This window comes from Ambystoma mexicanum, chromosome 12, assembly GCF_040938575.1.
Source record: "Ambystoma mexicanum isolate Mex_15411 chromosome 12, UKY_AmexF1_1, whole genome shotgun sequence".
In the NCBI taxonomy this organism is placed as follows: domain Eukaryota; kingdom Metazoa; phylum Chordata; class Amphibia; order Caudata; family Ambystomatidae; genus Ambystoma; species Ambystoma mexicanum.
The window spans coordinates 509370945-509393482 of record NC_090936.1 but is presented as its reverse complement, the minus strand read 5'-3'; the positions used below and the strand labels follow the sequence as shown (position 1 = coordinate 509393482).

The window sequence follows — 22538 nt, the reverse complement described above, 5'->3', positions numbered from 1 at the left end:
GTTTTGGGTGACATTGCGAGAATATTAGAGGAATTAGAGGGTGAGCAAGAGAGGACTAGGGCACGAAATTGGCAGGCACCAAGAGCATTCAAGGTGGCCTGGCCTCCGGGAATGAGAAATTCCAGGCATACTACTAACCGAGAGTAATGCCCGGAAGTTCTACAACTGGGTTGTTAGAACTAGCCTGAATGCTCTGGAAAGAGTGTTAAGCAAACATTGCTAAGCAGCAGAAAGTGGTGTCGCGCATGGGTATTAAGATCACCGCTCAATGGGAGAAGCGTGAAGGCAATGCCTGTTCAATGGTGGAACAAAACATGGACGTTATGTAACTCAGAGTTAAAAAAAAAAAAAGGAAAGAGACACGAACACAAAAAAAAATCAGTTTCATAGTCGCGCGGCTGTACTTGAAGGAAGTGAATGCGTAGGTGCCCAATGTGACATATTCCCGCGAGACGAGGACTAGAGAGGCCCTTCCACAGGAGAAGGTCTGAGAGGCAGTGGGCGTTCCCTGGAACCTGGAGAACGAGCCCTTCAAAGCAGGCGGGAAGGGGAAACAATTAGCTCCTGACTCAATATGGCTTGCCAGGGGAAGGGGGGGCTGTAATCATTTGTCTATGGAAACGGAAAAACTAGCAAGCAAGGGAAAATGAACATGCGGTGACATTTATGACACACTTAATTAGAATTTGGGAAAAGAAAGGCAGGCGAGCGGGGGATCCGGTGCGGCGTGGGCGGTGTGAAAAGCAAGTGCAACCGATGCGATAACTCGCAGGCCACTTAGAGGGACTGAGAGGAGGAGGAGCTCCTCTAGAAAATGGCCTGTGCTGGACCAGAAGCTTCAATGCAGGAGAACCAGCTTCTCGAACAGGAGAAACGACGAGAAATGGCGAAGACCAGGACAACTCGTGCAAGATTTGCACCCGTCCCCCAAATCACTCGGACGGGCTTGTAGCGAAAGAACCTTCGCGGAAGACCCCTGAAGGGCTACATTTCTCTGGGATGCAGAACACGGCTCCCAGCAAACCTGAAATGTAGGCCTAATAATTGCAGGTCTTAACCTACAAAGTTTCACTACCAAACTATATAAAGCTAGCATATGTGAATGAAAATGCGTGAGCCGTATGTATTTGCAAAAGCTATCTTAGCAAAAGAAAGATGTGCTGTAACAAGCAGGGGTGTTGCTAGGTCTGGAAAAGACCCGGGGCTACGCTGATGTCGGAACTGTCGGGACTGGGGGCTAGCTAGCCTTTTGGCTGTAGCTCCTGAGATTATATCCGGGGCTATAACCAAAAGACCAGGGGCTATAGCCCCCTTATCCCCCCCCCTAGCGATGTCTCTGGTAACACGCACATTGGGAACTAATGTGCCATGGTACTTCTAATGTCATCAAGCACCAAACCCAACCATTCTACAAAGCCTTCAGTGCTTAATGAAACATTTGTGAAATTAGATAGCTAATTGAGCTAATGCTCGCCCCTGCCATCTGTGTTCAGACTGCAGGGCCCAGACTGGAGTCGCAGAAGGGCAGAGCCAACCCTACATCCTTCTACGATTACAAGTGGTTAATAGTAGCACAGATTACGACAGTGCTTTGAAGCAGTAGGAATTGTGCATGAAGCTCTATATAGGCTTTCAATGTTGAAAAACAACTAGATGGTACCTCCCATGTCAAATCCTGGAAAAACAATAGGTTGGTGTAAGTCTCAGAGGAATGCTTTCCTGGCAAAGCCAAGGGGCTACTGAAAGGTTCTGATGAAAGCTTGCCTAGCAAAGACAAGAGGCTGGTGAAAGTCTCTGGGGAATGCTTGCCTGAAAGCCAAGCGGCTGGTGAAAGCTTCTGATGAAAGCTTGCCTAGCAAAGACAAGAGGCTGGTGCACGTCTCTGGGGAATGCTTGCCTGCAGGGTCGGACTGGGACTAGAAATCGGCCCGGACACCCAAATAAAAGTGGCCCACACCTCGCCCCAAAAGGTGGCCCACCCCTCGCCTCAAAAAAGTGGCCCACCTCTCGCTCCAAAAAAGTGGCCCTCAAACCATCATCCGTGAATGGCGTCAATTCACAACTTTACAGAAAATGCTACTTATAGAGGGTTCATGTGTCTGTTACATTACAACACAACTCATAAAATAACATAGCTTTGCATACAGTTCTGTGACAGGGCCACAGCTCCCTGAGCCTCCATCCAGGGCCATAACAAAAGAAGACCCAGGGCTACAGCCTCCCCAGATACCCCACCCACCAGCAACGCGCCCGCTCATGGGAACTCCCCGAGCTCACCCAATCAGGCCCCATCAACAAACCTTGCACGCAAAGTGCCCCCGCCAGCCACTTCCTCAAAGCCATCCTCTGAGACCCAATAGCTCAATTGGAGTTGCAAACCGCTACTGGTACAATAAAAATGTCTTAACCAGGTCATCCCAGCGCCACTTGACCCATAGGCATTCTGTGTGACCTGCTCTGAAGTCCTGTCAAAAACAACACTGGCAAAGCCAACAGCACTGACCTGTGCACAAGTGGCATTTCTCAGGCACTGCTATTATATGCCCAAGTACTCGCTCGCACCATTTTGCACCTGCTGCCATCAATGGGCAGGTAATACCACTACAACCGCGCCTGGCAAGTGCCTTGGCCATGCCTACACAAAAGTCCAAACTGTTGGCATTGCCAATGTCTTACACTTGCATACAGAATGCGGCCCAGGACTACTCCCATCCTTCAAAAGGCCTTTGAACATTTCACTCAAATCCAAGACTTGTTACTTTACTGGCTGAAACCCTTATGAATGCGATTGGCAACCGCATAAAACAACTTTACAAATTCAAAGAAGCAACACCCCGTGGGCCACAGGAATGGGAGAACCCTCCTGCCCCCTAGGTCACAGAATCCGACCACATCTCCTTCAGAATATCACAAGGACAGAAGCTTTGCCTTTAAAATGACTATATTTGTAAATGGGGTCTGAGTAAGTATTTTTGTCCGATCCAACCACTTTATTCTCATGTTATCTTTTCACTGCTAGCACGTCCCAAGGCACCAATGGTAGCAACCACTGGCACCCAATGACCAACTTGGTGTCCCGTCATTTCCCCCCCATCACCTCCACTGTACAACGATCCATGCCACCTGCCTTTTGCCACAACTGCTGCACCCACCCTACCTCTGCACGTTCTCCACACAAGCGCGTCACCCCACACAACGCTCGTATAAATCTACAATAAACAAATACAGCGAGGGATTTTCAGCACACACAGCTGCACTTACTCCAGTGATACCAGGGTGACTACAAGCTGCATTCCCTCTATTGATAGTGAGTGGCTCACAACTGCACTCACTACAGTGGCACCCGAGTGACACACAGCTGCACTCACTCCAATGATACCAGAGTGACTCACAGCTGCATTCAGTCCATTAATACCCAAGTAACAAACAGCTGCACTCACTCGATTGATTCACAGCTGTACTCACTTCAGTGATACCTGAATTGCTCAGATCTGCACTCACCACAGTGGTACCCGAGTAACACACAGGTACACTCACTACAATGATACCAAAGTGACTAATAGCTGCATCCACACCATGATACAGGGGCGATTCACAGGCGCATTTACTCAGAGCGCTCAGGTTTTCCGTAGTCATGCGTGAGAGGGCAGTCCAGACCTGTTTTTACCTGGAATTCTGGGGATTGAAGTTTTCCATCTTTGAAATCAGAAATAAAAAACGAAAAGTTCCAGAACTCAATGGGGAAAAAATGGGACTGGATGGATAACTGCAAACTCACTGGCTGACTGAAGTCACAGCTGATCAAACCACTAAAACAGAAGTAACCCACAAATACTCACACGTGCCCCCTCCCTCACCTTCCACAGTAGTGCCAGAGTGCCTCATAGCTGCGCTCACTCGTCCCAGTGATTCTGAGGGGACTCGAAGCTTCCCACACTCTGCAGTGATTTACAGGAGCTAGGAATATACCAGCGGACCCCCGCCTTGAAGGCAGGCATCAGCTGAAGGCTGACTACTACCCCAGTGCTGCTCCAAGTTGGTTTGGTCAAAGTATGCAAAGAAGCTGCCTGTAAATTCAGCTCAAGCCACACTAGCACTCACCCTAGCGTCAGTTCCTTACAAAAATAAAAAGCACCTCTAAAAAATAATAAACAAACACACACACAATTTTCCTGCTCCGGTCTCCTCGACTCTTTGGAAGGCGGAGGGCATTGTTATTTGAGGCCCTTACCTTCTCCTGGCCGGTAGCCTACATTTCCAGGAAAGAAGCAGGCCCAGGAACAGCAGCTGAGGCCCCCAGCCCAGCCCAGGCAGGCATCAGCTGAAGGCTGACTCTCTGCACATGGGAAGGAGCGAGGCCAGACCCTGGGCTCCTGGGTCCAGGATCCCGGGGCTGAAGGCTCGACCAGCGGTCCATCAAGCGAGATGCAGCGGGCCCAGCTGGGAAGCCTTGGATCCTGGTCCACCACGCAGCTCACTGCTGCAACTTGTGGCGGGCACTGGAGGCGGTCGCGGAGAGCAGAGTCTGTGTAATATAAAACACTGGGAGGGAGCAGGCCAGGCTGAGGCAGCCCCGCCCAGCCCTGCTGCTCCCTCCCAGTGTTTTATAACACCGACTGCTGCTGGCGCCAGGGTGTCGCGAGCCGCGGCAGTTGGCCGCCGGCCCGCCGCATTTATCAAAGAAAGGTAACACTTCAGTGTTACCTTTCTCTGCATCTGCGGTGGGCCGGCTGCGGCGGGCGCGGGGCTGCAATTGCAAAGGATCTGTAAGTTACTTACTTACAGATCCTTTGCAACTTGCATCTGTGCGGCAAGGCAGAGGCCCTGGGGGTTGGTTCCTGAAGTGTGAAGCCCACGCCTGGGCCGAAACCGGCCCGCGTGGGCTTCAGGAACCGGCCCCCAGGTCTCTCGCCATGAGTTTACATCGGCCACGGGCCGATTGGCCGACGCCCCAATCCGACCCTGCTTGCCTGGCAAAGCCAAGCAGCTAGTGAAAGCTTCTGATCAAAGATAGCCTGATGAAGACAAGAGGCTGGTGGAAGTCTCTAACATGTGCCTGACAAAAACAAGAGCTGTGAAAACATTTTGAAGAACGCTTGATAGACAAAACTACGAAGCTGGTGGAATTCTCTGAGGAACAATTTCCTGACCATCATAAGTGGTTAATGATAGACTAAGAAACAGGTACCTGGTCTATTGGTGACAGCCTCTGTAAAACAGTTGCTTGATCAAATGATGAGGTTGCAGAGAGAAAATAAGAAGCAGTTACCAGATCAAGATAAGAGGTGAGGGCCTCAAAAAGACAGCTGCCTGGTAAAGTCAGAATGTTGCTGAGAAGTACTGGCGTGTCAAAGCAGAATAGTGAAGAAGCCTCAAAATTCCTGTTTAACATTTATTTCTTGAGTATATTTTGTTATTAAGAAAAGAGAGTTAACCTTTCCAGGTTAAGATCTTTCCTATTGACAATGATTTTACACAAGAAGTTAATTAATACAGGGGGTGAGAAGCATACAAACATTTCAGCTCTCAGTCCTGATCTAGGAGTTCTTAGGGGAGCACCTGGCAGGTACTCTGCAAATGGAGATTGAAAAGGGGCCGAGCTAAGAGGGTCCATGATATCCTATAGTGCGTCGGAGAGTGGGGACGTTTCATTGATGGAGGTCATCTAGTCCAAAGTCCTGGTGCATAGCAGGAGAAGGCCTGTCTTCAAGTTCATTCTTTTTTGCTCTTCTTGGTTTACAGCCTGTCAATGTTATTTTCGGTAGCGATGTGGCCTCCTCCACTGATGAGTTTTTATGCACGTCATGTAGGTTACAGAAGCTTGTATTTGGACAATTCCCTGCCTGCTTTTATATGGAGAGCTACAAAAAATATAGCCATCATAATCAGCAGATTGTATTCTGTCCAGTAACATCTTAAAGTCCATGGCACCATCTCAAACTACCTCTTTTGGGGTGGGACCAATCCTAACTTGCATTTGGTCTGTCCCCATCTGATGGCATGGCAGGCTGAAAAAGAATGTTCTTGAGGGTTTCCTGGAGCAATGTCAGTGGTGGCTCCATGTCCCTACTTCGACATGATTTTTCCAAATAATATGTTTGTCAACATTATTTCGACAAACCTCATCGAAATATAAATGTTTGTATATTTTGGGGGTTCCTCGAAACTCCTTCCCTATATTATAAACGCCAACTCAATCCCCTCCCTACCCCTCGCAACCCCTTACCACACCCCCAAATAATTTAATGAGTTTTTTCGAAGTAATTTTGTCCCAAAAAAATTCTTCGCGATGAATGAATGCGATACCGCCCGTGGTATGATTTATTCAAAACCTTACCGTCGTCATTCTTCCATCTTGAAATAATCACATTGGTCCTGGGTTGTCCGTGACTAAAGAGCAAAGCTATCCCTCATTGCTGACATATGTTACAGGTTCAGGGTCATTACCTTGTGAGGGGGGGGGCGGGGAGGATATGGACATGAACCCGAGCTCCTTCCTCTAGTCCTATTCCCAGAGCCCCGTTTCCCAGCAGTGGCAGAACGCAGGCATCGTGTCTCTAATCCCGTCGCATGCCCCTGCGGCCCCCTTGCATTTCAACCTTGCGGTTGATCTCTCGAGTTTAAAAGTAGCATGTCAAGAAGTTGCACCGACTCCCAGCATGTTGGCTCAACCTCGCTCCGCCTCCCCTGCCTGGAAGCAGATTAGTGCTGTGGCACAGGATCAGACATTGGGGGATCTCAGGGGGGTTACAGGCTCGCAACAGCTGCGAGGCAGAGCCCCCGCACAACCGCATGGATTATGCTAAAATCTGGAAGTAGCAGCAAGCTTCTGTCTGCCCCCGGGGTGTTTGCTCGGAGGTAAAACACACACACGCACGCACGACACTGTGTTCTCTGCATGGTCTGCTGCCTCAAAATCAGGATCTTCAATGCCAATAAATGAAGTGCAGTGTGTTGATTGTAAACTGACACTCCAGCCATAACCATTTATTGATCTACACCCACAGGCATATGTCACAGATTCCATAGTAGTGAATCAGATCTTGATCTGCAATTGTAGTTCAGACTCCTAGCGAGACCCACGCCAGCTAGGGATTCTGCCGATACTGCGGCCGAGTAGACCGGTCCACTGTCTGTGGAAGAAAGGCACTAAATACTTGTGGGATGGGGAACGCCTGTGCCCATCTTGGTTCATCTATCCCCGATCCCCATGAGCTCACTGGGGGTTCCTTTACACAGCGCCCAGAATCTACAAGGGGGCAAGGGGTAGAGGATGGCAGAAGTCACCCTACCTCTTCATGGTTCTTCATGTTTCGTCTCCTCAAATGTATGCCGGTCTCTTTGGCCTGTCGGGCAACTCTATCTGGATCAAACACTCATTGCTGTGAGACGACTTAGTGTTTGCCTGTGGTAGGCTGATGCAGTGATTGGGTTTGCAAGCCTGCCCTGTGTCCCTTTTCTTTGTGTGCGCCCTCTTGAAACATGCCTTCCCTTTTCTTTGTGGAATCATCTGGAAACATGCCTTCCCTTTTCTTTGTGGAATCATCTGGAAGCATGCCTTCCCTTTTCTTTGTGGAATCATCTGGAAACATGCCTTCCCTTTTCTTTGTGGAATCATCTGGAAGCATGCCTTCCCTTTTCTTTGTGGAATCATCTAGAAGCATGCCTTCCCTTTTCTTTGTGCAATCATCTGGAAGCATGCCTTCCCTTTTCTTTGTGCAATCATCTGGAAGCATGCCTTCCCTTTTCTTTGTGGAATCATCTGGAAGCATGCCTTCCCTTTTCTTTGTGCAATCATCTGAAAACACGTCTCTCCTTTTCTTTGCGAAATCATCTGGAAACATGTGCCCCCTTTTCTTTGTAGAATCATCTGCAAACATGGTTCCCCCTTTCTTTGTGGTGTCCTCTGGAAGCATGTGTCCCCTTTTCTTTGTAGAATCATCTGGAAACATGGTTCCCCCTTTCTTTGTGGTGTCCTCTGGAAGCATGTGTCCCCTTTTCTGTGTGCAGTTCTCTGTAAACCTGTGTCCCTTTTTCTTTGTGGAATCCTCTGCCCGAGGTAGTCTATGGTGTTACTGTTGGACTGGAGCCACCCTTTCACCGTGCCAACCTCCTGGCGTCTTTGCACTGTTGTGGTAGCAACTGGTGGGTAAGTGGGCGCCGCTTTGCCTAATGAAAGGGTGATTTCTCGACTTTAACACAGGCCTGGAGAGAAATCTATCCAGGGTTACCTCAGCAACATGAAGGCCAGGATGCAAATGGTACAAAGGTTGTGGCATTCCGTGGGCAGTGCGCATCACCCCCATACTAGGAAATGCTTCCTCACACTAATGCACATCTGTAAAATGCATAGAGAAACCAGAGGCGAGCATTACAGCTAGGAAGGTCCAATACCCAGACTATCACTGGCACGAAGGTGCTCAGGAGAGGGTCATCAGGAAGAGCATCACGTCTCGGTTGAATGCTCGCCCACGCTGGGTGACCCCCTGTAGCAAAGGAGAAGACAACCTGACCCAGCACTATTCAGAGGAAAGGGAGCATGGATCCTGGTGTGCCTGTCAATTAGCTAGCCCAGCAAAAAGTAGTCAACCTGGGAAGGCTGGTGCATGCTGTAAAGCCATGCACTAGTTTATCAAAGATTTCATTGTGAATATTGCGGGTCGAAATAATTACACTGGTAATCCTCAAAACAGACCAGGCCAGATTCACCAGTCTAAACCACGGAAACCTTGACAGGTGAAGGACTAGTGGATCTTCAGAGCACAGGCTGCGATGGCCAAATCGAGATTTTCGGCAGGTACCTGGCCCAGCCAGGTGCTTCTCTGGACTCCCCCAGCCGAGCTTCAGCACAGTCCTCACCTAGGCTCAATTCAAGCGCTGGACATTGAGTGCTGCACCTGCGGTAGTGTCTGCCGCACAGTCATCAGCATGTCAGCAGGGGAAACCACTTTATCGGTCAAATCCATCATCTCTATGCTCTGTTGGGACACCCCATGGCCATAGGACCAGGTCTTGGCATGAAGGACTCATACTCTCGTTGCTTCCCGGCAAACACAATGAGAATTAAACACAGGTCTACTATGGAAAGTGTGTAGCAAAAGCCCTTTCAAGTTGTCTGGGAGAAAGGCAAACTTGAGAACCTTTCTTTTGGAATCCTTTTCTTGCTAAGTTTGGAAGATTGGCTGCGGCTGAATGATGCTTTGCTTGGAATGTTGCGTACTACAGTTTTTGTCCTCTAGAATTTCTACTCACAGTGAATTGAAATGCACCGTTTGTTAACTACAAATGAATAGGTTTATTTGCCCATTCTGCAACGGGGTTAAACCCTAAACCAAAGCACACAGATGATCTCTGTATAATTGGCAATTATGGCAATCAGGCAAAAAAAAAGAAATTGCTCGTCAGTGCTTACAAAAAACATGAGTAGCCAGAGGCAGAACAGTGGAGACTACACTGATGCGTATTGCCACGGCTATTGTGAAATGTGCCACAGGAGACAACCAAGCAGACAATGGACGTCTAGGGGCCTTAGAACCAGTAGCATCACCATCAGGCGTCCATATCCTTGCTATGGCCAATGGCGAAGCTGGGAACCCTTGAAACATCAACATTATGCGTTTCTATCACTGAAGGGAGTCTGGTATTCAGGTCCTGTAATCTATTAAAGGCAGGTACTTCATCGATAGCACAGATGGCTAAGTCATCACTCACTTGCTGCATGCGGATCAAACCAGACACGTCCTGAATTTCACTGACTTTCATTGACTTTGTATTGCTCTTGGGCTCGAGGCATGGACTCGAGGCATGGGCTCGTGAGGGGTTCATGGTGTAGAATGTGTGTGCGTGGTCGCGTGTGAGGATTCTATCTTTGACAGTTGGGAATGACTGTTACTGCCGGGTGGGGTGCTACCGGTGTCGTTACGTACATTATCTCCTAATGAGAGATGGCATTGTAATATGGAATAAAGCTACCATCTAATTACCTACTTACGCGTCCCGGCGAGGTTACTTCACCATGCTTGATGGAAGGAAGGCCGCTGTCCCATCTAACGGCAAGTCTTCGTATGGCGGACCGCAATTTGTCACCTTATTAAAAAAATGAAAGCCGCTTCCCTACCAGAAGCAATTAGATTGATGGTTGCCCATTCTGACACAACCTAAGAATTTGCATGCCACCTAGCACTAGAGTGAGCTGCTGGGAAAGGCCGGACAAGGAGCTCTGACTGCTACACAGGCCCAAGAATGCCGGTGCGTGATGCAGAGGGAAAAGGACACCCGGACTGCTGTGCTTTCGATATCGGAACCCACTGATGGAGCATGAAAGCTCCCACCTCAGGTCTCATCGCTGGGCCCAGGTTGGCCTGACAGCAGTGACCTGGAGGTGATATCAACAAAGGCCACCCGCCTCAGGTCCTCCTCTCAGCTTTCAGACCTCGCTGAATCCACCACCGGAAAGAGTCCTCTGGTGCTCAGAGAGAAGATAAGCATCTAGCGGATAAGCTGCCCATTCAAGCAGTAAGATGGCTTTTTATTTGGTGTTATTTCTGCATGCACAGGACTTTTACTTTCCTATAACAGGCAGCCGCTGGCACCAACAAACACTTAATCAGTGCAGCAACACTGTATTTTAATTCCAACCATTTCTTGCATCAGTAGTTTTATGCATGAACTTGAAGTCAATCTATGTATGGCACAACCAATTGGGTAACCGTCCCTAAATCTGGTTGAGGGCTGGGCGTTTATATATACATAGATATTGATGTTACACCAGTGCATGTGAACTGAGTTCCCTTCTAAGCCCTTTGTTTGTTTTATTATTTATAATGCGCGCCAGACCCGGGGGTATCCTATCTTTAAGATGGGTTAGCAATACCTTAGAAATGGACAGTTGATGCAGAGTTTACTCAAACATCAATAATAGAAACAACTCAGGTAGTTGGCAAAAGATACAGTTTTAATATCAATTATCTAAAACAGAGTACAACGAATTTCAACAGACATCCCTCATCATGATCTCGCTCGAGACTTCTGAAAGCATTTCATAACAAATTACATTCTTATAGTAAAAAATCGTCATAGGTGACGTTTAACATGCATATTACGAATGTCATCCTACGTGGCAAACTACAAAAACCTAACGGTGAGTGTGATAGTTTCTACAAGGATCATCTAGGTATACGATCTATACATTTAGGGCAGTGGAAGAAAATGATTTGTTTCTTAACATCAGGTGGAGCAACTAAGCCCTTCCCTTAAAATATGTCACTATGAACGTCACTAAATATACGACGTCTAATTGGCTACACAACTATAGAACCCTTGATCATGCAGTCCCCTATCATTGGTTACTTTCCAACCTCTGTCAGTACCCTCTCAACCTATGTTGGCAGTCTGCAGGCTGAAAGTCCAGGCGCAGATGAGCTTGTCTTAACCATAGCTACCCACCAATTAGCACATCCATCCATCATCACCGCAGTGGTCCACTGTCAATTAGGTCTTTGAACTCAGCCTTCAACATGTTCTTTGCTCTGGGGAATTCAGGGGAGTGAAGGCATGCTCTGCCCTCGTGAGTAGGTGTGACCATCATGCTCCTCCAACTTCTTCTCCCCACGTGACTAAAGGCCACGAAATTGAGCTTTCAGTGTATTAAAACACTATTCATTAATAGACCGCTGACGCCTTCTTGTTTTTGTCCATGCCTTCTGGACAGGAGCTTTGTTCTTTCACACGATTTGTATCCAATGTCTGTTCATTCCAGTGTGATAAGACCTTGGCTTCTTGGCTCATCCAACATTGCCTTTCTGAGTTTCACCCTTGTTAATTCACCTGTTTTCTAATTGAGCCACACTTGGAAACTGGAAAAAGCGCCCTTCCTTCTTTTGCTCAGCACTGCTATCGTACGTAGTAGAAACATCTTCTACTGACATATATATATATATATGTTCATGTTGGCGCCTGCCGCAATCTATTCACTATTTAGCTAGCCTTTAAGAATACTTCATCTGATTGCGTTTCTTTGTATACGTGCAAAATAGCTTCATTTCTTCATTATGTCTGCAGCATAAGTTCCTTCATCTTGATCCCAAGATATCATTCATCTCGATACTTTCTTAATGCCTTATAGAATTGTCTGCATCCTCTAGTCTCTGCATCTCTTCCCTTACGTCAGCTTTGCTCTGTAGGACGGTGATGGTGATGACGTCACCATTCTACTTCATCATTCAACCGTCCTATTTCTTCTGCAATTTCATTCAGACAACCATCATATTGTCTCGTATGCAGGTATGGTTTCCTCAATGGGAAGCTTGCCTCCCAGATTCTCCTTAGTATCAGTATTTTCACTGGCACCCTGTGGGTGAGATGCTTGAGGTGTGGGTACTTCGCTCCTTCTCTACACTTGTTTGAAGAATTTGATTGTCCTGAAGCATTCGCAAAAGCCAAGGACACCAAGCCCTGTCTGAACTGGGTAATGTAGTGAATGGCTTACATGATTTCTTCCCTAGGCTATGACACTATGTTGAGTACATAGTCACTTGATGTGACTTTAGCCACTTGATTTCAGACTGTAAGCAATGTCCACACTAGCAGAGGAAGGGCTGTGTTCTGTAATAAGGAGGAGGTGGAGGAGGGAGGACCCTTACGTGAAGTTAGTCGCTACTGTGACAATGTTTTTCAAATAAGCCGAGTGCAATATTTGCCATATATGTGTCCATTTGGCTCTTGTGTTTTCTTGTTATGATGCAGCTTTTTATATGAAGCCATTCCAAGCTCTATGGATTTTTTCCCAAAACTAGAGGGACAACAAATCAAAATAACAACCACAAGCAAAGAAGAGGGACAAGTGCTGAATACACAGTACAGGTCCATGACGACGTTGTGTACTAGTCAACCACTGAACCAGAAGTTGCCTTTGTGATTTTCAGCTGTCTAGCTGAGGGTGATGGCCAGCAAAGCTGGAAAAAAACGCTTCACCCAAAAAGCCCTGCTCAACACCACCTTGTCTTCACGTCAATTACAGCCACCACATGCAACTGATGAGTTTGCGTACTGGAATTGGCAAAGAGACCCTGACTTCTACAAATAAGTTTGCAAAATCTAAAAAGACAAATCTTAAGGCAGAAGTTTCTTCCATGTCAATCAGGTATCCCTAAGCAGTAGTTGGCGCCCCTGCCCCCCAGACCCCAGAGGACATACATATAGGCGATAGCTAGGTGTGCACTGGCATGAGCTCAATCTCTGAGATGCTTTGGGGAGCTTTAGAATCAAACACGCAAACGCCCTGGAAGGCACTGCGTCCATCGTTCTTTTGGAGGCAACAGCCAGGAATCCTACACCCTCGCAATTAGAGATACATAGGTAAGCAGCATTAGAGATGCTGTGCTTCAGAAACCACGTACACAGGAACTGCTTAACACAGATAATCCTCTTCTCAAAAAGGCCTAGCTTTTAAGAGATGACATGCCGACGTCAGCTCGAACACTGAAGCAGGATAGCGGAGGGCTTGACACTCACCTGTGTTGTAGCCCCTTCCGAGTGCTGGCCATGGCCGGTGGTTCTTCCATAGGTTGCCCAAGTACCAGTCGCTCTGGTTCTCCACCAAACCCAGAACCTGCTGGCCTGCAAATCAGAAATAGGGAAAGCGGTTATTAACATGTGAATGTGACTGCAAGTTGACCAAAAACATGGTGAGCAGCGTGACATGTGCTGACGTGAAGGACAGCAGGGAAAAGGCAAGGATATTGGCCGCTGTACTACCTATATGGAAGCAGTGATTAGACAATTCAAGCAAGATCCAGGGATTCGAAATATGAAGCTCCTCATGGCAGCAGGGAGTAGACAGCACGTTCAAAAGTGCCCTTTAATAATGCATTTAGAAATCTCTCAGCACACCTCAACACTCCTGCTCGCATGCAAACATTCCAACATTAGATTTAAAAGCAGAAGAGTGTACAGGCTATATTTTAATTGACTCTCTGCTGGATTAGCACTCTACTTCGCTCTCTTAGCCAAAGTGTAGACTGCATAACATCCCCTTCACATGCTCTTAGGCCAACTCAACCTCCGAGTCTATTAAGATGACACAGAGCGTAACATTTTCATTTTTACAGCAATTATAAACCCACTGAACATTAAAATAAGATGCATCAATTCTTTACTTAAAGATTGTACCGTCCCCAAACTTTTTTTCAACAGCCCCCCAACATCACATTAAAAGTCTCCCCTCTACAGAGGTCGCCCTGATCCATTTGAGACCTCTCGAGTCCTAATGTAACTGTGTTAAGCTCAATGTACCCTGATGTTACAAATACCTATAGACAGAGTAGGAACAGCCTAAAGCGAGGTGCAGATCATGACCCGAGTCTTTGGAGTATGTTAAGCTGTTCAGGGCTGGACCCTCAAGATATTGAAGATATCCCTTCAAAGGCAATAAGCCTTGTTTCCCAACATTGTCCCTATGTAGGTCTATGCCAATGGCCCCCTTTGCTAGAATAAAGGCACGGATTAGTCTTCCTGTGGTTAACTCTTAACCAAAATGTGACTAACAGCACCAGTTGGTACTTCAGTAGAAATAAGGCAGGTCATTTCTCACTGCCCCTCCCCTCTCGTAGCTGCTGCACCACTCGGCTTCCATCCAAGTCAGGGTACCCCGTTAGGCGTTGAAAGGGATGACTGTGTTGTTATAACGACTTATTGTTAAATTGGGATTTCATTCACCTGGCATTTGCTCTTAAGATGGAGGGGGTTTGTTCTCTGAGTCTGTTCCACTTTCCCACAATGCAGGCCAGCACAAGGATACAGGAAGGGGCCTACAATCCCCTAAATCTCGGCTTTGGCAACATTGGCTATACCATGCTCACCACTACCCACATTATCTCTGTATTATCAGTGCACCCGGACACACAGGGGGGCAGAGAAGGGCTGGTAGAGAATAGACTTAACCAGGATTACCAGGAAACCATACAGAGGCAAGGAGGGGTTGGGCGAGGGGGTTGGTAGCATTTCAGAGAGCCTACTAAAATTGGCAAAGAAACCAATACTAGCATTTAAACTAATTATTGGCAAAGCTGTTACGTATGTGTCTGGGAAGAGACTGGAAGGAGTGGATAGGCTTAAAAGGTTTCTGAAGAAGCGGGCTCTGATTGTCAGGTCAGACAGCTCACGCAAGTCCCTAAAGACAGAGACATACAACAGGAAACTAAAAAAACTGTCAAAACTCAGAGGGAAATTCCCCTCACACCGACGAGCGTACCCACATTAGGCTATGCAAGACTCTCTAGTGCAGAAGACCAAGGTGAAGGCAGAAGGGAAGTATGGGCATTTATGGATTGGGGCTAAAACATTTGGTACAGCTCACTGCGGCAGGCTGCAAGACAAAGTGCCCAGGTCCTAGGTTTTCAGTGTGGGTAACATTCCCTCTCTGAAAGTAAGGCGCTCAGGGCGTGAACCTCTTTTTACAACAAACAAAAAATATCGGTCATGGGAGGCCACTCTTTATGTCCACGAAAGAGGTGGAGATAGTCCTGGAAGAGGCAGAGACACTGTATAGAGATTCTAATGAGGAGGGGCTTCTGGAATAGGTAGGTACCAAGAAATGGGCGTGCACCAAGCCCTTAAGGTGGCTCAGCATTCCGGCACAATACTAGGTGCTTGCCTGAATTCCAAGCAACTGGTTTGGACAAAATACACCATCTGATAGGAATTCCTTCCTAGACCATGGTACATAGACAAGAGTATAACCTTGCATTTAGGTGTTAAATAAGAGTTAGGTTGACAACTTTCTTGCGGTTTTTGTCCTGGTGTTCTTTTGACACTTATGTGTTTGTTAGCTGGTTTCACTTTTAAATGGTTTTGCATATCAAGAATTTGTGTATGTTTTTTCTAATTGGTCTCTGAACAATTGAATCTTGTTCCAATTATCACGAATTTAATTACCTATGTCATAAATATTTCTTTAACACTTATTAAATGTGTGAGGTCACATTCCTTTGAATTTACATTCAGTGTGCACTTGGGTTCTGGGCAGCTTACGTCCAGACATTTCTCTTGGTTGCATTTCTCACGAGCGCATGGGCATACGTACTCCTTTTGCAACTTTGCCCCTGTGCTTAAAAGCTGCCTAACTGTGTATCATTATTAAAGGAATGGTTGACCCAAAATGTTTTATTTCAAAAATAGATAGGCAATATTTAAAAAAAAACAATTGGCATTTTTTTTCTTCGAAGTCCATATGTAAAATTTTGAGCAATTCAAGCTCAAAGATAGCACATGTGGCCATCCATTTCTCCGAACCTGAGAAACTTAGAAAGAAAAACTGCAGCGTTTTCAAACAAAACCGCGTTGTGTTTCTGCCTAAATCTGCTTTCCCATTTGGGGCTTTGCGGCTCCCCACGGGGAGCCCTAAAGCCCCAAATGGGAAAGCAGCTTTAGGCAGAAACACAGCAGCATTTAGCATTTCCCATTTGGGGCTCTCGGGGCCCCCCGTGGGGAGCCCGAGAGCCCCAAATGGGAAATCAGCTGTAGGCAGAAACACTGCGGCATGTAAACAGAACCGTGTTGTGTTTCTGCCTGCCTTGGCTTTCACTTTGGGTCTCTAGTTCTCTCCTGGGGGAGCACCAGAGACCCAAAGTGATAGCCACGGCAGGCAGAAACACAATGCGGTTGTGTTTGAAAACACTGCAGTTTTTCTTTCTGAGTTTCTCAGGCTCCTCCGAGCCGAAGGAGCCTGAGAAACTTAGTAAGAAAAACCGCAGCATTTTCAAACACAATAATGTTGTATTTATGTTTGCGGCCGCTTCAAAAGCTACCGCAAACATAAAGACGTTTTTAAAGCTGCGGTTTTATTTCTAAGTTTTCCGGGCTCCTCCAGCCCGGAAAACTTAGAAAAAAAAACGCGGCTAGTGCTTATTTTTAAAAAATAAATAAATAGCACTTACCAAGATGCAGCTGCAACTTTTCTGCCTGTAGTCTCCGGTCCCCGTCCTCCACGTACAGCAACAATGCTTTTGTTTACTACAGCTGGCTGGCTTTTCCTTTATTAGTGCTGCAAAAGCCAAAGCGAGCACAGCGGCGGGCATCCATTTCACAAAATGGATGCCCCCATGTGCTATCTTTGAGCTTGAATTGCTCAAAGTTTTACATAGGGACTTCGAGAAAAAAAAAATGCCAATCGTTTTTTTTTTAATATTGCCTATCTATTTTTGAAATAAACATTTTTGGGCAAACCATTCCTTTAATGATGTTTCTTTATCGTTTGAATGCTCGAGTGAAGTCTCCCATGTTCTCTTAGTATTTGTTGTAACCCAGCTTAGTGAGGCTTTGCACCAACGACCATTTGCTCTGTGAGACTTAAATGTATTTATTATGCTTTGTTCCAAAATGGTCAGCATCTCTGATAAACCAGGGGAATCACTAGCCTTGAGTCTAGAGGAGACTACTAGAATCCTGATTTTAATAAAAAGCACATCCCCAGACACACAACACAGAATCTAGATCAACTTGTGAAACAGCTCACATATTTAATTACGAGGGCGCTAAATCAAAAATTGCACGCCTCTAGTTTAAGCCAATGCTATTCAGCACAAAGGATCCCTCGTGGTCTCAGGGTAGCTTTACATCCAACTCTTTGCAAAAATAGTCCACATTTAGTCAGCTGCGTTGACCTGATTTTACTGACTATTGAGGAGTTATCCAACAATCTTACTAATCTATACAGTGAAATCACTAGCATTAAAAATAATTTGACAATTGATGACAGATACTTAACTACATATGATTCTTGAGGATATTAATGGCAGGCTAGATAAATACTGCAAAGAACTGGGGTCAAAGAAACTGAGAAAGTTCAGTCGGAATACTCTTGACTACAAGTTTGACGCAGTTTACTCCCGGCAGGAGGCATATCAAAAAGAGCCTAAAAGGCCCAACAGAGGCTCCCCTTCATCTGACATTTCGAATGGAGAAAGTACCACTAACACACTGGCAAGGATCATCCCTCAAAGGGCTGTACCGTCAACTTCACCAGCGGCACCAGCATTGTGGTGGACAAAGTGACTGACTGAGAGTGCCTTACTGAGTGGGACCGGTGTCTCTGGCCCCTCAATGGAATCCTTTACAGACAAGCCCAAAATCAGATGCGGTAGGAAGGAAGCAACCGCCCAGAAAACCAGCTCTTTGGAAGACTTTGTTATCAATCTGTCTGATATTCCGCTGATAACCTTTCAGAAACAGACACCAACATTGGAACTGTACTTTGTGGGTACACAACACTGACCACTGCAGGAACGTATGGATTTTCATAAAGTCTTACGGAAAAATAAGTTCAAGTTATTTTTTGCTGACCCTAACTCAGAACTTTCCCAAACAGACTAAGGGAGTGAATTCCTTGATTTCACTCCTAGGAGTACTTTTTGCCCAGTAGCCAATAAGGCTCTTGTAGTCTTTGAATAGTCAGTATTGAAAGATCTCAAAATCGTTACGTATACCAACAAACAGAGGCAACCTCACAATTAATCAGAAACAAACTTTGAAGGAATTGGCTAAAAATGGCAGGTTAACTTTTAAACTGGTGGACAAAGGTGGTTCACTTGTTGCACTCAACACTAGTGACTACCTCAGGGAATGTGGACTTCAGTTTGATGACAGTGACACATACATGCGACTGGACACAGACCCCACACAGCAACTACAAGAGCTGATCAAGGAAGTTCTTGATAAAGCTGAGGGAGATGGTCCTATCACATATAAGACCAAGAGTCACCAAACTGTCCCCTCTTACTTCGGTCTTTTACATACTCCCTAAGGTACATACATATTTGGTAAATCCACCCGGTCGGCCATTGCGGCTGCTACCGAATCTCTACTGGAACCTTTAGCACAATACATAGATCGCATCATACGCACACTCATTACTCATACAGAGACATACTTGAAAGACACCAACACATTTCTTAATAAACTACAATCCTTGACAATACATTTCCCACAAGTGATTCTGTGCACTTGCGATGTTGTGAGCCTCCGCACATTGATTCCGCACATGGATGAACTCACTGTCATGGAATGGGTTTTGCTGCAGCGTGAGAACATCTGTGCTGACAAAATCTTTGTGAAGACCTTATTGAAATTGGTCCTCACAAATAATTTGTTCAGCTTTGGAGAGGTTATGGATCTGAAACGATGAGGACCACAATGGGCACTAGCACGGCTACACGTTACACCAATGTGTTTATGTTTTGGTTTGAAGATCATCATATCTTGCACAATCCTACTGCTCGTTGGAATCTACTGTTCTACACCTGCTATATCAATGATAGCTTTGGGATATGGGTTGGTACACTGCAAGAATTGTCCTCTTTTTTGGAGTCTTGGAATTTGAATCAAATTCACATGGAATTACCAACAGTCTGCCATTTATTTTCTTGACATACACATGTTTATAAAACAGGATCGTCTCATGACTGACATACACCAAACCTACTGACAAGAACAGCTTAGTTCATGCCTGCAGTTTCCATCCCAAAAGTACTTTCATGGGCTTGCCTTATAGCCAACTGTTACGCTTAAAATGATCCTGAAGTCTACAGCCAAGGATGTGGAGCTATGCTAGACCGGGTCCGCACCCGAGGCTATGAACAGACATTGAGTGAAACAAAGACCAGGGTGGTTCCACTTAACGGGGAACAATTACTTTAGATGCACCCCAAGAAAGATCCTCCGCTGTTAGTTTATGTGCACACCCAGTTCGCGGCAAAGTAGTCAAAATAGACGCATCATCAAGAAATATTGGAATGTTCAGTGGGAAAGAAGTGACATTGTCCAGCTATGCCCCATGTGATTCCAGTAACGTGATTCATGGTGTGGGATGTCCCTGTGGACTATATTATGTTGGGTTAACTACTAGGAAAGTGAAACATAGGTGGACTGAGTACACATCACAAATTAAGACTGTAAATTTGAAGTCTCCAGATGAAAGTCACTTTAAAGAGAAAAGACACACAGTGGTGCAATTAAGATATGTGGTTCTGGAACAGGGGAAAACATGAAAGAGGGGTTTGTAACCTGCTACAACGTTTGCAGCATCGCGAGAGAGCTACTGGATTAACACTGTCATCGTTGGAGCCCTAAGGCATGAATGAAGGTTTCGATTTGAATTGCTTCATCTGAATGCATTCTCCAAATGCTTTATTTTGTCCAATATTATGGCTTTATTGCTCAGCTCTAGGACCTGCTATTGAGCTTGTATATCTATTGCCAATTGATTCACATCCATGTTATCTTTGCTCCAATGAGGACAGTGCTGTCGGCAGACATGAACTAATTGCACCTAGAATTGGAAGATGCGGAACAGCTTTGTATGAGCTCTACCCTTCACCAGTGGGGTGAAGGTGCACTTGCTTTACACAAGGCTAAATGTGGTTTACAGTCTCATTTCTTCCGATTCTCATATTGTACCACCTGGGTGCGAAGCGCTAGTGATGTGTGCCTCCCCCTTTTTTTTTTTTGTTGGGAGGGGGACACCCAACACGAAGTGATGCACACAGTGAATTACTTTTGCAGGTGTTATCTTTGCTCTAATGAGGTCAGTGTTGTCGGCAGACATGAATCCATTACATCTAGACTTGGAAGGTGTGGAATAGCTTTGTATGATCTTTACCCTTCATTGATGGGCTGGCGGTACTCTTACAAGGCTGAATATGTTTTACAGCCTCATTTTCTCAGCCTTTCATTTATCACCCGAGTGGCGGTACGCTCGTGATGTGTACCTTCCACTATTTCTTGGGGAGGAGGGGGCACCCTACACAAACTGATGCCGTCAGTGAATTACTTTTGCAGATGTTCATGTTATCTACATCAATACTGCGGTTTTTCCACCATTGCACCGGACCACTCTTCAGAGGTTTACCAATAGAAATAGTTAGTGACTCTTCAATATTAATGCCCTGCACTCCGTTTCACAATTAAACCAATAGGTTGTTTATTTTAATTCATATAACATTGTCCCTTCAAAGATGGCGCCCACGTTGGGGCTTACCACAGGACTACAGTACAGTGACAGTCCACTGATGCATCACGCCAATGTAGAAAACACGTGACAGGTCCCGCCCCATCTTCTAAATCTCAGTTCAGGCTAGGCTGGTTTGAGGAATTCACATGGTGGGTGGGCGCTCATCTGTGCTTTCTTGACATTTTAAATGAAATTGAATGATGGTAGATCAACCTATGGAAAAGGTGTGGGGCTAACCCGCACACATTTTCATATGCTCACTGTACAACATTGCCCCTTAGTTGCCTCCAGGTACCACAGTGTAGTGGAATTATCAGGATATTGGGAATCACCACACTACCTGAGCTGTGGACATTGGCAGATGCACTAGCCATATCAGTGGGAAGGGAAGACCGGTAGTGCTGCGAGGAAGGCTGGGGGAGGAGGCCAGATGTGAAAGGGACCTTGAAGGCCAGACAGACCCAGATCAGGACAGAGGTACAGGGGAGCTCCCGAACCCCACCTGGGGAGATTACAGAAGCCCAGTGCCTCGATTCAGCCTAAAGATGCCAAATAACCAATTGCACTAACACCTCACAAACTCCAAACCAAACAACCACAAACCTACAGCACAACAAACCACACAAACTTCACTACATTGCAACAACAAAACAAAAAGCACACAGACTCGCACAACAGTACATGATGACTACCGTCCGCAAACACCCCAGGCCCAGCCAACGGACCCACCGGGCTGAGTCCGCCAACAGCACATCACTGCACTCTTGCACTTTTCCAGCTTCTTCCCACTAACCCCCCTCCCTTCCTCTTTCAGAGCCGCCAGACCGCCAGGGGACCACTCCAGTGGTGATAGTGCGTGGTACAAATGTCCTTTAACATTAGCATTAACATCATAAACATACACGTGTACTCTGGGTAGACACAGCCTACAGGTGCAGTCCTCCCTATCATATGTAGTTGGGATCTGACAGGTGGGGTACATGATGCATCTCCAGAAGGGGGAGGGGCAATCCTTCCCCCTGCTATGCCCAGCTTAATTAACTAAGAAAGGCTCCATGGATCCTCCCTGTCCGTTTGTTTACCCTCTGCAGATGGTAGCATCAATTAACATACTAATAGAGTAAACTGCAAACAGGCCCCAATGGGGTCTGGCTGCAGAGGTCACCGAAAGATAGGAAACCCCCAACAACCTTTGATATACACTGTGTCAACCTGAAGCCAGCTCCAACTTCTCAGCATCAAGGTCAGTGACATGTCATGTCTGGAACTATGTATTTACAGTAGTCATCCCTGCAGCGGGAACCCATTCAGAAGGTATCAGTTTGTGGTTTGGCGGAGACCAAAAGTCTGGTCCAACCACAGCTTCAAGGCTTTAATCAGTTAACATAGAGAGCTCAATTAACAGACAGGAAGATGGGTGGGACTTTGTATTACATGTTTTTACCATTTTACCTTTTCTGTTGCAAAGCACTCTGGTTATGACCTCACGCATACAGGAGATTGTAGGTGGGGACCCAGGATTGGTTCATTAAGG

General features: G+C 46.3%; 1 protein-coding gene across 3 annotated transcripts in view; it reads right to left on the bottom strand.

The window, feature by feature from the left end:
• The window catches only part of LARGE1 (LARGE xylosyl- and glucuronyltransferase 1), a 1248067-nt gene that overhangs the window by 312105 nt on the left and 913424 nt on the right, over positions 1–22538 (bottom strand). For all 3 annotated transcript variants that reach the window (XM_069628785.1, XM_069628786.1, XM_069628784.1), the window contains one exon: positions 13513–13617. In XM_069628785.1, coding sequence (XP_069484886.1) covers positions 13513–13617 — 105 coding nt within the window. The remainder of the gene's footprint in view (positions 1–13512; positions 13618–22538) is intronic.